The 18,100-nt window shown below is 37.2% G+C and overlaps 1 protein-coding gene across 2 annotated transcripts in view; it reads left to right on the top strand.

The window, feature by feature from the left end:
• The window catches only part of NARS2 (asparaginyl-tRNA synthetase 2, mitochondrial), a 168,891-nt gene that overhangs the window by 65,224 nt on the left and 85,567 nt on the right, over nucleotides 1–18,100 (top strand). For both annotated transcript variants that reach the window (XM_066369540.1, XM_066369531.1), the window contains one exon: nucleotides 13,634–13,728. In XM_066369540.1, coding sequence (XP_066225637.1) covers nucleotides 13,634–13,728 — 95 coding nt within the window. The remainder of the gene's footprint in view (nucleotides 1–13,633; nucleotides 13,729–18,100) is intronic.

The following is an 18,100-nucleotide window of genomic DNA, read 5'->3' as shown; positions in this document are numbered from 1 at the left end:
TGCATGTGGCTTTCCAGTTTTCCCAGTATCATTTGTTGAAGAGGCTTTCTTTTCTCCATTGTGTGTTGTTGGCCCCTTTATCAAAAATTATTTGACCATATATATGTGGTTTTATTTCTGGACTTTCTATTCTGTTCCATCGGTCTGAGTGTCTACTTTTCTGCCAATACCATGCTGTTTTGATTGTCATGGCCCTGTTATATAGTTTGAAGTCAGGTATTGTAATGTCCCCAGCTTCATTCTTTTTCTTTAGGATTGCTTTGGCTAATCGGGGTTTTTTATAGTTCCATATAAATCTGATGATTTTTTGTTCCATTTCTTTAAAGAATGTCATAGGAATTTTGATGGGAATTGCATTAAATTTATATATTGCTTTGGATAATATAGCCATTTTGATTATATTTATTCTTCCTATCCATGAACAAGGAATATTTTTCCATCTCATTGTATCTTTTTCAATTTCCCTTAACAATGCTTTGTAGTTTTCGTTATATAGGTCCTTTACATTCTTTGTTATGTTTATTCCTAGGCATTTTATTTTTTTTGTTGCAATCGTGAAGGGGATTATTTTTTTGAGTTCGTTTTCTAATATTTCATTGTTGGCATATAGAAAGGCTATGGACTTTTGTATGTTAATTTTGTATCCTGAGACCTTACTGTATTGACTTATTGTTTCTAGTAATCTTTTTGTGGAGTCTTTGGGGTTTTTGATGTATAGGATCATATCATCTGCAAAAAGTGATACCTTTACTTCTTCTTTTCCGATATGGATGCCTTTTATTTCTTTCTCTTGTCTGATTGCTCTGGCCAGAACTTCTAGCACCACGTTAAATAAGAGTGGAGAGAGTGGACAACCCTGTTTTGTTCCTGATTTAAGGTGGAAAGTCCTCAGTTTTATGCCATTTAATATGTTGTTGGCTGATGGTTTATCATATATGGCCTTTATCATGTTGTGATATTTTCCTTCTATACCCATTTTGTTGAGTGTCTTAAAATAAAGTTGTGTTGTATTTTATCGAAAACCTTTTCTGCATCTATTGATAAGATCATGTGGTTTTTGTTCTTTGTTTTGTTGATATGGTGTATTGCGTTAACCGTTTTACGTATGTTGAACCATCCTTGAGATTCTGGGATGAATCCCACTTGATCATGATGTATTATTTTTTTAATATGTTGTTGTATTTGATTTGCCAGTATTTTGTTTAGTATTTTAGCATCTGTATTCATTAGAGATATTGGTCTGTAGTTTTCTTTTTTTGTGCCGTCCTTGCCAGGTTTTGGTTTGAGAGGTATGTTGGCCTCATAAAATGTGTTTGGAAGTATTGCTTCTTCTTCAATTTTTTGGAAGACTTTGAGTAGAATAGGAACCAAGTCTTCTTTGAATGTTTGATAGAATTCACTAGTATAGCCGTCTGGGCCTGGACTTTTATTTTTGGGGAGGTTTTTAATGGTTTTTTTCTATTTCTTCTCTACTAATAGGTCTGTTTAGGCTTTCTGCTTCATGACTTACTCTAGGAAGGTTGTATTGTTCTAGGAATTTATCCATTTCTTCTAGGTTGTTGAATTTAGTGGCATAAAATTTTTCATAGTAATCTACAAAAATTCTTTGTATATCTACGATGTCCGTGGTGATTTCTCCTCTTTCATTTTAGATTTTGTTTATATGAGTTCTTTCTCTTTTTTCCTTGGTAAGTCTTGCCAGGGATTTGTAATTTTGTTGATCTTTTCAAAGAACCAGCTCCTTGTTCTATTAATTTTTTCTATAGTTTTTCTGTTTTCTATTTCATTTATTTCTGCTCTGATTTTTATTATCTCCTTTCTTCGGCTGGTTTTGGGTTGTTTTTGTTCTTCTTTTTCCAGTTCCTTAAGGTATGAAGTTAAGTGGTTCACTTGGGCTCTCTCTTGCTTGTTCATATAGACCTGAAGTGATATGAACTTCCCTCTTATCACTGCTTTTGCTGCATCCCAGAGATTCTGATATGTCGTATTGTCATTTTCATTTGTCTGTATATATCTTTTGATCTCTGCGCTTATTTCTTCTTTGACCTATTCATTTTTTAAAAGTATGTTGTTTAGTTTCCACATTTTTGTGGAGTTTTTTTCCTCTTTTTTTGCAGTTGAATTCTAGTTTCAAGGCTTTATGATCAGAAAATATGCTTGGTACAATTTCAATTTTTCTGAACTTGCTGATGTTATTTTTTTGGCCCAACATATGGTCAATTCTTGAAAATGTTCCATGTACAGTAGAGAAAAATGTATACTCTGTCACTTTGGGATGAAGTGTCCTGTAGATGTCTGTCATATCCAGGTGCTCTAGTGTTTCGTTTAAGGCCACTATATCTTTATTGATTTTCTATTTGGATGACCGATCTAGAGCCATCAGCGGTGTATTGAGGTCTCCAAGTATGATTATATTTTTGTCAGTTTTTTTTTTTAGGTCAATAAGTAGCTGTCTTATATATTTTGGTGCTCCTTGGTTTGGTGCATATATACTAAGGATTGTCATGTCTTCTTGATTCAGCATCCCCTTAATCATTATGAAATGACCATTATTGTCTCTGAGTACTTTTGCTGTCTTGTAGTCAGCATTATTAGATATGAGGATTGCTATGCCTGCTTTTTTTGGATGTTATTTGCTTGGAGTATTGTTTTCCAGCCTTTCACTTTGAATTTGTTTTTATCCTTGTTGCTTAGATGTGCTTCTTATAGGCAGCATACAGTTGGATTTTCTTTTTTAATCCATTCTGCTACTCTGTATCTTTTTTTTTTTTAAAGATTTTATTTATTCATTATAGAGAGGGGAGAGGGGGGAGGAGCAGGAAGCATCAACTCCCATATGTGCCTTGACCAGGCAAGCCCAGGGTTTTGAACCGGCAGCCTCAGTGTTTCCAGGTTGACGCTTTATCCACTGCGCCACCACAGGTCAGGCCTCTGTGTCTTTTTATTGGTGAGTTTAATCCATTTACGTTTAGTGTAATTATTGACACTTGTGGATTCCCTATTGCCATTTTATAAATTGCTTTCTGTTAGTTTTGTATCTTGTTTGATTCTTCTCTTTTGTTTTTCTATCATTTGTTTTTGTTTGTTTGTATTCTATACTTCTTTCCTCTGTTGCTACCTTTTTTAAGTCATGTGCTTTTGTGGTGGTTTTTTTCAAGGGTGGTTACCATTAAGTAATGAAAAGGGTACCTACCATATTCATTGTAGTACCCTATCTTGCGAGTGTTTCTGTACTTCATCGTCTTTTGCTACTGTTAATCTCTGTCCTCTCCCCCTTTTTTTTTTTTACTTTTGTTGTCACGGTTTAAATTTGGTTTTATTTTGTTCTTGGTGGAGCTTTTACTTGTGTTTTTGTTTTGTTTTGTTCTTTGGATCTGGTTGGAAAACCCCCTTTAGTATTTCTTGGAGTGGGGGTTTTCTGATGATAAATTCCCTCATCTTTTCTGTATTTGTGAATGTTTTTATTTCTCCTTCGTACTTAAAGGATAACTTTGATTGGTATAGTATTCTTGGCTGAAAGTTCCTCTCTTCAGGACTTTAAATATTGGGGTCCACTCTCTTCTGGCTTGTAGAGTTTCTGCTGAAAAATCTGATGATAATCTAATAGGACTTCCTTTATATTTTGTATTCTTCTTTCCCCTGGCTGCCTTGAGCCATGATATTTGATTTCCTTTTTCTTAATGGCATCTGAGAGTGGTATTGTTGATCAGCCTAGCTACCTCCGCACCCCTAGCTCCTCCCGACTCTCAGTTCCAAGTGAAAGCAGCCTTTTCTCAGGTCAGTGAGGAAGGCAGAGAGTTTCTTTGTCCAACTTATTTCCCTCAGGGTTGATCATATATTTAGCCAATTTTTCACCCGATCCTATTTCGCCTTCAGGGTGTGAAACTCTCGGATGCTCCAAGGATAGATTTTTCTGTCTCTGGTTGTTGAACTTGTTGAAATTTGGGGGAGATTTTTCGGTTCGTGTCCTCACGGTGCCATTTCTATGACCAGATGTATTTCTTGAAGTTAGCATATGGTTGGGTTTTGCATTTTGATCAAATCTGATACTCTGTGCCTCTTTATTGGTGAGTTCAGTCCATTTACATTTAGGGTAATTATTGACACTTGAAGATTTCCTATAGCCATTTTATGTTTTGTTTTCTGGTAGCTCTGTGTCTTGTTTGGTTCTTCTCTTTTGTGCTTCTGTCAGATGTTTGTTTGTTTGTTTGTTTGGTGGTATTCCATGCTTCTTTCCTGTTTCTTCTTTTTTTAAGCTTTGTGTTTCAGTGGTGGCTTTTTCGGGCTGGTTACCATTAGGTTATTAAGAGAAAAATGTTCGTGTATACAAGAGTCCTTTGTCTTATGAGGGCTTCTGCACTATATCCTCCTTTGCTACTGCGGATCTTTATCTTCTCTTTTATGTTATTGTTGTCACAGGTTATCCTTGTTTTTATTGTGACCTTGTTGGAGCTTTTACTTGTAGTTTTGATTCATTTTGTTCTTTGTATCTTGTTGAATAACCCCCTTGAGTACTTCCTGCAGTGGGGGTTTTCTGGTAGTCAATTCCCTCAGCTTCTGTATGTCTACAAAAGTTTTTATTTCTCCTTCATATTTGAAGGATAACTTTGATGGATATCATATTATTGGCTGGCAATTCCTCTCTTTCAGTACTTTAAATGTTTAGGTCCACTCTCTTCTGGCTTGTAGAGTTTCTGCTAAGAAGTCTGATGATAACCTAATAGGTTTTCCTTTATGTTATGTTCTTCTTTTCCCTAGCTGCCTTGAGGATTCTTTCTTTGTCATTGATTTTTGACAATTTTGTTATGATGTGCCTTGGAGTAGGTATGTTTGGGTTGAGGTAACTTGCCATTCTTTTTGCTTCTTGGATTCAAGGCTCTCTTTCCATAGGCTTGGGAAATTCTCATCAATTATTTGTTTAAATAGGCTCTCCATTCCCTTTTCCTCTCTTCTTTTTCTCATATACTCATTATTCTTATATTGCTCTTTCTGGTGAGTCAGACAATTCTTGTAGAGCTCTCTTGGTTTTTTTAGTTTGTGAGTCTCTCTTCACTTCTCTCTGTAGCATCTCTGGTTGCCTGTCTTTGATGTCACTGATTCTTTCTTCTATCTGGCTTGTTCTATTAGCTAACCTTGCTACTCAGTCTTCAATTGCTACTCAGTCTTCAATTTGTGTATTGAGTTCTTCATCTCTGTTTTTAAAGTTTCAGTCTCCTTGGTGAGGTATTCATTTTGTTCATTAATTTGTTTGAGCTCATTAAGTTGCCTGTTGTCTTCTTGCATCTCATTGAATATTTTCAGAACTTCAATTTTGAATTCCTTATAATTTACTCCAAGGTTTCCATGTGATTGAGATTATTTTCTGGATATTTTTCATTTTCTTTCTGAACTACATCTCTGTCTTGTGTAGCCATGGTATTCAATTTCTTTCTTGATGGCATTTGAGAGTGGCATTAAGAACTCTAACAAATAAAACAACTAAAAAATGAAAAATTAAAATAAAGTATAATTAAAAATTTTAAAAATTATGACAGGGAAAAGGTAAAAAAAAAAGTAAAAAACAAAACACCCACATTCTATAAGAATAAGAAATATAAAAATTAAAGAAAATGAAATTCAAAAGAGAAAAAAGTATAAAAAAGAGATAAGAGGAAAAATAAATTTCAGTTTTGAGAGGTTTTTTTCCAGTAGGTGTCACTGTATTACAACTCTTAGCTCTATAAAGTTCCTGGGCTGTCCTCTGCTGAGATGTTGCTGTGGCAATGATGTAAGTGGGGCCTGCAGTGACATTGGTGGGTGAGGCATGTGTTGTGAGGGCTTACAACTTCGGCCTTTCACTTCAGCTTTACTGTTCCAGTTTTCTAGCTTTATGCCTCTAGCAATGGCAATCTCTGGCTTCCAGGTTCTCCTACCCATGTCTGAACAGACCTGGGGACTGAACATGGAGCACCTCTGTTCTTCAGGGAAGAGAGTGGCTCTGGAGAGCTAGCTGTGTTGTTTGTCTCTGCCTCTCTAAGTACTGTGAGGTAAGGGAGGCGGGACCTGGGAGGGAGGGCCTCTCAGGTGAAGGAGGGCCTCACTTTAGCTTTTTCTGTCTCTACTGATTGCGGGCTACAGGCAGAAAATGAGAACACTGGCTGTGACCCCATTCTCTGGCTGCTTCAATTTATCTCCCCCTCTGCCTCTCTGTCTCACTGCTCCTTCCAGGAGAAGAAGACCCACTCTCCTAAATTTCCTTCTCCATACCCATCAGACAAAATCCAGAGAGCCTGGAGTTTCCCTCCTCCTCATAATCCAGCAGAGAAAAAAAAAAACCAGTCACTCCAAGTTTGTCTCCTCTCCAAAGCCCACCACAAATGTGTTTTATCTTCTGCCCCCCTTTTCATCCCATCCCACCTTTAGTCCACTGGGTGTGTGGATATTTCAGGCACACCTGCAAGTCCAGCTGGAGTTTCTTGGCTGTGTTATAGTTGTTCAATTTGTTGAAATTTCAAGGGGAGAAATCAGGAGTATCTCTCACGCTGCCATTACTCTGATGTCATCCCAGGAAATCTACATTTTTATTTTACATTAATGATATGTATCTTGTTTTGTTTCTTATTTTTTTTTATTTTCATTTTTTGTTTTTGGGGGTTTTTTTGTATTTTTCCGAAGTTGGAAATGGGGAGGCAATCAGACAGACTCCCGCATGCGCCCAACCGGGATCCATCCGGCACGCCCACCAGGGGGCAATGCTCTGCCCATCTAGGGTGTCTGCAACCAGAGCCATTCTAGCGCCTGAGTCAGAGGCCACAGAGCCATCCTCAGCACCCGGGCCAACTTTGCTCCAATGGAACCTTGGCTGCGGGAGGGGAAGAGAGAGACAGAGAGGAGGGAGGGAGAGGGGGAGGGGTGGAGAAGCAGATGGGTGCTTCTCCTGTGTGCCCTGGCCGGGCATTGAACCTGGGACTCCTTCATGCCAGGCTGACACTCTACCACTGAGACAACCGGCCAGGGCCTGTTTCTTACTTTTTTCATTGAACTCTTTGTTTTGAAATTCCATCTACGTTGCTATAGGTCCATCTATTTGTTGTTTCTCATGGCTACAAAATATTGAATCATATTTGTTTGCTACATTTTACTTAGTCTTCTAGTAATAAGCCCTTAGGTTTTCAATTCTGTTAAACCAGAAAAAAATACTGTAAAAAATAGTTTTATATATTCTCTGAAATATTTGTATGAAAGTTTCTCTAGAATATGTATCTAAGAGTGGAATTCCTAGGTCATATTGCATTTACACTTAATTTCACTGTGGTTTCCAGAATAGTGGTACCTATTTACACTCTACTGGCATTAACTGAGAGTTTCTGTTTCCCTGTGAATTAGTTTTTGATTGATTTGTAACAAAACTTAGTGACTAAAAACAACTCTCACAGTTCTATTAGTCAATAGTCAGGATGCTGTGGCTGGGTTCTACTCAGGGTTTTATAAGGCTGAAAAAACATGTCAGCATTCTTATCTGGAGCTTGAGGTTCTCTTACAAAATCATTACTGCTATATGCAGAATTTAGTACTTTGTGGTTGTAGGACTGAAGTTCTCATTTTGTTGCTTGCTGCTGGCCAGATTGCTTTCAGTTCCTAGAACTGCTCTGAGGACCTTTCTGTGTGTCCTTCTTGATCTTCAAGCCTGCAACAGCAAGTTAGATCCTTCTCCTGCTTCTAACCTCTTAGTTCCTCTTCTGCAACCAGCTGTAGAAAACTTTCTTCTTTTAAAGGACTCAGATAATTATGTCAAGAATACCCAAAAACCTCCAAATCTTGAAGCCACCTGATTTGGAACTTTAATTAAATTTGCTAAATCTCTTCACATCCGCATCTAGCCTAGTGGTTTATTGAGTAAAGCAGTTACAGAATCTTGAGGCACATCATGGAAATCTTTGTCAATTTGACATATGTAATGAATTTTTTAAATGCTTGTTGTACTTTGCATTTGTCTTATTCATAGTGAGTTAGAGTATTTCTTTATATATCTTAGCCATTTGGATCTTTCTTTCTGTGAACCTGCTTTTTCTGTGAATTGTATCTCTTGCCCAGTTGGGGAGCACCTAATTTTTTCATTATTATTTCCTTGGCAGAAGGTACTTTGTTTATTCTGTCTATTGACTACTTGTCAATTTTAGATGTTAAAAATATTTTATTTGGCTCAGCGGTAGAGCATCAGCCTAGCGTGCGGAGGACCTGGGTTCGATTCCCGGCCAGGGCACACAGGAGAAGCGCCCATTTGCTTCTCCACCCCTCCGCCGCGCTTTCCTCTCTGTCTCTCTCTTCCCCTCCCGCAGCCAAGGCTCCATTGGGGCAAAGATGGCCCGGGCGCTGGGGATGGCTCTGTGGCCTCTGCCTCAGGCGCTAGAGTGGCTCTGGTCGCAACATGGCGACACCCAGGATGGGCAGAGCATCGCCCCTAATGGGTGTGCCGGGTGGATCCCGGTCGGGCGCATGCGGGAGTCTGTCTGACTGTCTCTCCCTGTTTCCAGCTTCAGAAAAATGAAAAAGAAAAAAAAAAAATTTTATTGTAAATCTGTCATTCTGTTAATTTTGCCTTTATTTTCCTTATAAAATAGAAATTCTTAATTTTAATGTAGTCAGATTTGTCAGTTTTTCAATTTACCGTTTGCAGTTTGAGGATCTTCTTAAAAAAAATTCTTAACCACTGTCAAAGTCACAAAGTTGGATGCTTAATTCATGTATTTTATACTTTCTTTACTACTAACAAGTATCTAAGATTACAAATGTTAAATTAACAATCCTATGTTAGTAGTTTTTGAACCTGTCAGATCCTATAATTACTTGTTTATATATGCTTTTTTAAAAATTGAAGTGAAACTCCTGTAACATAAAATTAACCATTTTACAGTATACAGTTCAGTGGCATTTAATATGTTTACAATGTTATATGACTACTACCTCTATGAAGTTCCACATTTTTATTACCCCAAAAGAAAACCCCATGCACGTTAAGTAATAATCACTTCCCATTTCCCCTTCCCCCAGACCATTGTTCTCACTAATCAGTCTCTATGGATTTTTCTATTCCAGATATTTCATATAAATAGGTTCTTACAATATGTGGCCTTTTGGGGGGGGGCAGTTATTTTTCTGAAGTGAGAAGCAGGGAGGCTGAGAGACAGACTCCCACATGTGCCCGGCCAGGATCCACCCAGCATGCCCACAAGGGGGCAATGCTTTGCCCATCTGGGCCATTGCTCCCTTGCAATTCTAGCACCTGGGGCGAAGACCATGGAGCCATCCTCAGCACCTGGGCCAAATTTGCTTCAATAGAGCCTCGGCTGCAGGAGGATGGGGGTAGCAATAGAGATAGAGAGAAAGGAGAGGTGGAAGGGTGGAGAAGCAGATAGACGCTCATCCTGGCTGGGAATTGAACCCGGGACTTCCACACTTTGGGCCAGCGCTCTACCACTGAGCCAACCAGCCAGGGCTATATGTGGCCTTTTATATCTTTTTTTTACTTCGTATAATATTTTCAAGGTTCATCCATGTTTTAGCATAAGTACTTCATTCCATTTTATGACTGAATATTATTCCATTGTTTGGATATATTACATTTCGTTTATCATTTATCTATTGATGAACATGTGATTAATGGCTATTATGATTAATGCTGTTATGAGCATTAATGTACAAGTATTTCTTTGAATACCTAAGTTTAATTCTTTTAGGGATTATACCTAGTAGAATTGGTAGGTCATTACAGTTATTTTTTATCTTTTTAAGGAACCACCAAAATTGTTATACCAATTACTGCACCATTTCACATTTCTAATTTCATTTCATCTTAGTCAAAAAAGATAATTTGTATCACTTCAATCTTTTTAAATTTATTTAGACTTGTTTTATGTCCTAGTATATGGTCTGTCCTGGACAATGTTCCATGTGTACTTGAGAATATGCAGTCTGCTGTTGTTGGATGAAGTCTATCTACCATTTGAAAATTTCCTCTTAATTCAGCATTTGTTTGGTTACTATAAACCTTTGACTATTTTCCAGAGTTCCCATAGTTGATTTTGATGGGTTTAATCATTATTTCAAGTTTTTCTGTGGAGGAACAGACTTTTGGAACTACTTATTCCCCACCATTATTGCTGACATAGCTCTCAGCAATTACTTTTTTTTTAACTGAGAGGGGAAGAGATAGACAGACTCCCACATGTGCCCTGACCAGGATCCACCTGGTAACCCCCATCTGAGGCCAATGCTCCAGTCAGCTGAGCCATCCTCAGCTCCTGGGGCAGATGCTCAAACCAGTCAAGTGACTGGCTGTGGGAGAGGAAGAGAGAGAGAACGAGCGGAGGGAGTGGAAGAGAAGCAGATGGTCGCCTCTCTTGTGTGCCCTGACTGGGATCAAACCCAGGACTACACACTGGGCCAATGCTCTGTCCACTGAGCCAACCGACCAGGGCCAGCAATTACATTTCAAAACAAATATTTTTCCCCCCTTTTCCCTTGCATTTTTCCGAAGCTGGAAATGGGGAGGCAGTCAGACAGACTCCTGCATGCGCCCGACCAGGATCCACCCGGCATACCCACCAGGGGGCGATGCTCTGCCCATCCGGGGCATCGCTCTGTTGCATCCAGAGCCATCCTAGAGCCTGAGGCAGAGGCCACAGAGCCATCCTCAGTGCCTGGGCAAACTTTGCTCCAATGGAGCCTTGGCTGCAGGAGGGGAAGAGAGAGACAGAGAGGAAGGAGAGGGGGAGGGTGGAGAGGGGGAGGGGTGGAGAAGCAGATGGGCGCTTCTCCTGTGTGCCCTGGCCGGGAATCGAACCCGGGACTCCCGCCCGCCATGCCAACGCTCCACCACTGAGCCAACCGGCCAGGGCCAAAACAAATATTTGATAATGCCCCTTAAATATCCTGAAATGAAACTTATAGGTACTATAACTTAATATACACAGAAATCTTAATATAAAACATTAATTTAATATAAAGGAGAAATAAAGTAAGTAATTCATAAAGAAGTAGTATGAATGTCAGTATGTAAATACATACTACATATGACACTGGAAGACATAGTGAAATAGTGCTGTGTTTGTACTTATTTTGTATAATTTAGATTTAAGGGATCTAAAATGATCAGAGATCATTTCGTACAAATGCTAATATTGAAAGACTATAATCTAGTCATAGAAACTAGACTTTTTTATATATACAGGAAAAGAGAAGTCAAGACACTCCAATACATATCATTAAAGAGGTTAAGGAAAGGAGAAAGTATAGTATTCTTATATGTACAGTACCTTATTTGAAAAATAGTTATTTAATAAATAGTGAAGAAATATCAGAGAACATATATTTTTAAATCCTAACACATGTCAGGTAAAATAGTTTAGTCTTTAGTACTTAAGTCCTTGGAAACAATATTCTGTAAGTGATTATAGGATTTAAAGATGGATTTTTAATTATTTTTATTTAGTTATTCATTTTAGAGGAGAGAGGGAGAAAGAAAGGGGGGAGGAGCAGGAAGCATCAACTCCCATATGTACCTTGACTGGGTAAGCCCAGGGTTTAGAACCGGCAACCTCAGCATTCCAGGTCGATGCTCTATCTACTGTGCCACCACAGGTCAGGCGAAAGATGGATTTTTAAAAAGCAATAATAGTATACTTGAAATCTGTATTCTTTTATTAACCAATGTCACCAAAAAAAACTTAATTAAAAAATAAATTGATATATATTTGAAGAAAATCTAAAATTTGGTACACTTAATATCATTATAAAAAAAGCAATGATAGGACATTTAGAACCAATATCAAAGTAGGTTTGAAAAATTATAGGCAATTACAATATGAGTGAATGATTTAAATTGGTAATTTTTATACTCGATTTCTCATTAATACTCCTATATACCTATACATGATATCCAATATTTTTAGAACAACCAATGGAATTAAATAAGATACCTTCATTTCATTTCATATGTTTCTGTAATTCAGGATTTGGTACTAGAAGGAGTCTTATATCCTCTGTTGCAGTGAATTCAATCTTTTTACACTTGGGGAGTAGTGAAAATAGTAGAATTCTTTCTGAGACTGCTAAGACAGAAATCACTCTGAGCATAAGCAAATACAACTAAATCATTGGTTCTGTAATCATCATACAACATCAGGGTGGTTAACTATTTTGCGGACTGGCGCGAAATTCTGGCAGACCAGTCCATGGACTGGCAGTTCAAAAATGCTGTTCCAGTGCATATTTAAAATTGACTTTTTTGTTTTTACAGTAACTGCACTATTACTCTAAAACATTTTCAAATAAATATACAATTTGAAATATAATAGTTGGTAAATTAGCTAGCTACTTTCCAGAAAAAACATAGGTGTAATAGTCATAACTTGAGAGAGCATAGGGAAGGGCCAGAGGGAGGGGACAATGGGTGTAACAGGGGCATGTTATTGGGGGGATGAGGGTGTTATATTGAGTGGGACACTTGAATCCATGTTAACACAATAATAAAAAACTTAATAAAAAGATAGCCATAACTTGATCCAGAAACTTTCTTAATTATACTATTTAAATTGTTTGACCTACAAATAATGTTTTTGCTTAACTGTTATAAATGTTAGCTAGTTTATTTGCTACCCATTTCAAATGGAATAATCTCCATATCTATATTGTAAGTTCATAAAGATCTTAAATCTAGTTAGTTTTCCTGTTTCTAAAAATTGGTATTAAGAACATTATTATTAATATACTGCTCACAAAAATTAGGGGATATTTTATCACTTCATATTCATTTTTGAAATATCCCTTAATTTTTGTGAGCAGTCTAATTTAGTAATTACAGTTTTAGAGGTCAGTCCCTTAAGAAAACTAAATCTTAATCATGGATCAAAATTTTAAGAGATTCTATAATTCACATTTAAAATTTTGATTCATAATCTCTTGCCTTGGTTTGCCCCTCAATCACAGTCTGTTTTTAGGGAGTTTATTTTGTGACAAAAGTACTTTGTCCTTTGTTTGTTGTATGTTTTGAAAATATGGAACAAACTCCCTTGACCTAAGGAAGCACTTCCCAAGCAGGCATTTTCTCTTTTAGGTATGTACTGAGAACTGTATTTTTTTTTTTTTTTTTTTTCATTTTTCCGAAGCTGGAAACAGGGAGGCAGTCAGACAGACTCCCGCATGCGCCCGACCGGGATCCACCTGGCATGCCCACCAGGGGGCGATGCTCTGCCCCTCTGGGGTGTTGCTCTGTCGCATCCAGAGCCATTCTAGCGCCTGAGGCAGAGGCCACAGAGCCATCCTCAGCGCCCGGGCCATCTTTTGCTCCAGTGGAGCCTCGGCTGCGGGAGGGGAAGAGAGAGACAGAGAGGAAGGAGAGGGGGAGGGGTGGAGAAGCAGATGGGCGCTGCTCCTGTGTGCCCTGGCCGGGAATCGAACCCAGGACTCCTGCACGCCAGGCCGACGCTCTACCGCTGAGCCAACCGGCCAGGGCCGAGAACTGTATTTTTATGAGAACGGCCTGGTATCACATTGTTTAATTGGATTTTGATTTTTAGTTGTGGCACGTATACGAATGTGAAAGGCAAAGCAAAGTATGTAATTGCTTTTTGTGGCTTGTGTTTTTCATCTGCAGCCTTCAAGCAAAATAAAGGTACCTGAAGAGAGTTTCTTCAATGTTCCTGCTTTCCTGACTGTCTCGGGACAGCTGCACCTGGAAGTGATGTCAGGGTATGTTACTTTCTCTTCTCTTTTGCTTTAATGGACTACTGCTTTTTAACTGGGTGAGAGTGAAATGATGCTTCCTTTCCCAGTGCTAAAACCTAAAAAGTAAAATTAGTGTTTATGATTAGTCCACTTGGATTTAGCAAAAGTATGTTTAGATTGATGTGACAATATCCAAGTTTCTTACTTTAAAAAAAAATCATATATATGTTGACTTTTGTTTTTAGTGAAAAATGTAACACTGGAAATATGAAGTTGTAATTTTTTATTATTTGAGAGAGAAAAGAACATCAACCTGTTGTTGTTCCACTCATTTATGTATTCATGGGTTGATTCTTGTATTTACCTTGATTAGAGATCAAACCCACAACCTTGGTGTATTGGGACCACACTGTAATTAATTGAGCTACCTAGGCAGGGTGAAGTTGTGATTTTTTTAAAACTTTACTAACCTATTTTTATAATGAAAATTTAAGTATAATTAATCATATTATGGAAATAAGGTTATATTTCACAGCTATAATGAAATATAGCCCATTTCATTAAAGAAAGAAAGGTACTTGAAACAAGTAGAAGAAAAATATTACCCTGGCTGGTTTTCTCAGTGGATAGAGCGTCGGCCAGGTTTGATTCCCAGTCAGGGCACACAAGAGAAGCGACCATCTGCTTCTCTCCCCCTCCCTACCACTCTCTCTCCCTGTTCCCCACTCACTCCTCCTCCCTTCATTTTCTGCCCCTCCCATAATTCTCTTTCCCTCCCTCTCCTCATTCTCTTTCTCTTCTCCTCTTCTCCCCTGATTGATTTGAGCGATCCCAGGCACTGAGGATAGCTCGTTGGTCTGAGCATCAGCTTCAGGTGCTAAAAAGAGTTCACTTGATTCAAGCATTGGCCACAGACAGGTGTTGCCAGGGGGATCCCGGTCCAGGCACATGCTGGAATCTGTCTCACTATGTCCCCTTCTCCCACTGAAAAAGAAAAATATTTTAAATAATTGGTTTCCATAAAGAAAATTGACCTTAAAGGCACCATGAGAGACAAGTGACAAAAAGTCGGGTGGCATTAATTTTAGCAACTCTAAAATTCTTAGAAAGGCATTATGCTTCTTTTGGCCCAACTTTGCTTTTCTTTAAAACGGGATTAAGCAGGATTTTAAAGTCCTGTCTAAATCTTATATTCTGTGATTCTATAGGTAATTTCTTCATGCTGACTCAACAAGTACTAAGTCTCTTTTATATCTATTTTTTCTCATGTAGAGGTTGAGACTTAAAAATCTTTTGAAGAAAAGCTACAGCAAAAAAAGGGACTCATTATGTGTTTCCTATTGTTAAAATGTACAAGTTGGAAAATTCAGGGGAAGCATAATAGAAAATTGTTCATGTTTATTTTTTTACATACTTTATTGTTAGGATGAAAAGTCAATGGTAAAATAAAGATGGTTTTGCAAATAACATATACTTTACTTAGATTCTTTTCTGATTTATCTTTTAAGACAGAAGCATGTTATTTGACAATTCCAATAACCAAATAATTGACAATATCATTAGAATACTATATAGAAAAACTATAATCATAATGATCTGTGAGATTGTAGGATCTGCAGAGCTGTGTGTGGAAAAGGCCTTGTCAGGCATGTCATGGAGAGTATGTTAACTTTGTAAAATGTTATTTATCCCTTTACACACACACACACACACACACACACACCGGCAACAGTCAGGTTGTTCTGTGTATATATGGGTCTGTTTCTGTTTATTCTTGTTTTTTTATAATCTCTATTTAAGTGAAATCATATTTTGTCTTTTTTTTGTCTTTCTTTGTTTGACTTATTTCACTTAGCTTAATACCCTCTGAGTCTGTCCATGTTGTCATAAATGGCAAGATTTCATTTTTTTTACTGCTATTTCATCGTGTGTATTTTACAGGGGTGGGCAAAAGTAAGTTTCAAGTTGTGAGTAGGCAGAACATAGTTTATTCTTCTGTTATTTATTAATTATTGTAAATCAAATTTATTAATTACTGTAGACATGCTTTTTCCCACCCCTATATATATATCACCTCTTGTTTATCCATTCATCTGTTCATGGACAGTTATGTTGCTTCCGTGTCTTGGCCGTTACTAGCAATGCTGCAGTGAATATAGGGCACAAATGTATTTTTATATTAGTGCCTTTGTTTTCTTTGGATAAATACCCGTAAATAGAATTGCTAATTTACATGGAAGTTCTGTTTTTACTTTTTGAGGAATCTCTATACTATAATATTTTCCGTAGTGGCTGCACTAATTTACAATTCCACCAACAGTGCATGAGGGTTTCCATTCTCCACACCCTCACCAACACTTGTTGTTTATGGATTTATTGGTGAGCACCATTCTGACTGGTATGAGATGATATCTCATGTGGTTTTAATTTGCATTTCCTGATCACTAGTGATGTTGAGCATTCTTTCATATGTCTCTTAGCCATCTGTATGTTCTCTCTGGAGAAATGTCTATTCAGGTCTTCTGCCCATTTTTTAATTGGATTATTAGAGGGTTTTGTTTTTTGTCTATTTGTTTGTTTTGGTGTTCTTTATATATTTTGGATAGTAATCCTTCAGTGTATGTATCATTGGTGAATATCTTCTTCCATTCCATAGGATGTCTTTTTGTTTTGTTTATGGTTTTCTTCACTGTGCCTAAACTTTTTAGTTTGTTGTACTCCCATTTGCTTATTTTTTCTTTTGTTTTCCCTGCTCAAAGAGACATATCCGAAAAATTACTGCCAAGAGTGGTATCAAAGAGTTTACTGCCTATGTTTTCTTCTAAGAGTTTTGTGGTTTCAGGTCTCACATTTAAGACTTTAATTCATTTTGAGTTTATTTTTGTATATGGTCTAAGAAAATGGCCCAGTTTCATTTTTCTCATGTAACTGTCCAGTTTTCCCAACACCACTTATTGAAGAGACTGTCTTTACCCGTTATATATCCTTGCCTCTAGCAATTGACTAGTTTTTTTTGCCGATCAAAGTGTAATTTTTAAAAATAAAATATGATTTACACAAATGTAAAGTTAACATGTATCAAATATTTTTTCAATTCATTAATTATTGAGGGAACAAATAAAATAGTAAGTCTGATTCAAAGAGCATTTGAGGAGCTGTGTATTCATAGGCAACTTAATAAAGGAATTTTATAAGAAGATTGCTAGGTTAGTTACAAACTGGTTAATGTCCCACACACCAGTAAACCCTAAACTTTGGAATTTTGCCTTCTACCTGACAGAAGTGATTTACAGTTCTATTGGACATAATCTACAAGTTAACATATAACTTGAGTTAATCTGGGATATTTAATTCAATAGTAAATAGAATAATTGAGCAAAGTCCCTTCCCCTAAGTAATTAAATAACCTCTAAGTGGGTCTGTGTCCCACATTACATTGAAAGGAGATGTTGTCTACCTTTTGGCCTTATATCTTTTGTAACAGCCTTTCAGCATTCATTTATTTTGTCTATAAAGTGAAAGGCAAAGTATCTTCCCCTCAGAAGTGTCATGATACATGAGAAGTGTAAATTTATGAAACATTGGTTTCTCTTTTATAATACCAGTAGTGGATTAAATATGTTTCCTCTTCCCCAGTAAAGTGCAGTGAACCACAGAACACAGTGTACAGTGAAACTTGAGAGAAGATTAAATTGGCAGAATATGAGGTCTTGCATATTTTAATGCGTTATGGAGTATTTCTAATAATGTCAGTCAAATGCTCCTAGTTTAATATGCATAGTTCTAGGACTATTAATATACAGTATGTCATGTCTCAGATTAATGCATAATTTAATTTCCAAAAAGAAATTGTTAGTTTTCTTTCCTTCAGCTTTGTTTTTCTTAAATTTTATGTAACAGACTTTTAAAATGAAGTAAATGGTAGTTAAATTTAGAAGTTTAACATTTTCCAAAAGGATATTTGTGTCGGTTTAGTGGGTTTATGGCTCTATTTTAAAGGTTAATTTTGTTGTTTTTTAATAGACTTTCTATTTTTGAATATTTTTAAAATACAGAAAAATTACGAAAATAGTGTCGACTTTTTTTATTCCTCTTCTCCAGTTTCCCCCATTGGTGATGTCTTACACATTACCATGGCACATTTGTCCAACCAAGGACCTAGTGTTACATTACTGTTAACCAACTTGGATTTTACCCGTTTCCCACATGCCTTTTTTAGTTTCCAGGATCCAGTTGAGGAGGGTACCATGTTACAATTGTATGTTTCCCCCTCTCTTCTAGTCTGTAACAGTTTCTCAGTCTTTTCTTGTGTTTCATGACTTGCAAAATATATCCCAATCTGGATTTGTCTGATGTTTTTTTCATGATTATACTGGAGTTACGAAGATTTGGGGGA

The sequence above is a fragment of the Saccopteryx leptura genome, chromosome 1, assembly GCF_036850995.1.
Source record: "Saccopteryx leptura isolate mSacLep1 chromosome 1, mSacLep1_pri_phased_curated, whole genome shotgun sequence".
Taxonomy (NCBI): Eukaryota; Metazoa; Chordata; class Mammalia; order Chiroptera; family Emballonuridae; genus Saccopteryx; species Saccopteryx leptura.
Note: the sequence above shows the minus strand (reverse complement) of the source record. Positions and strands in the feature narration are given on the sequence as shown.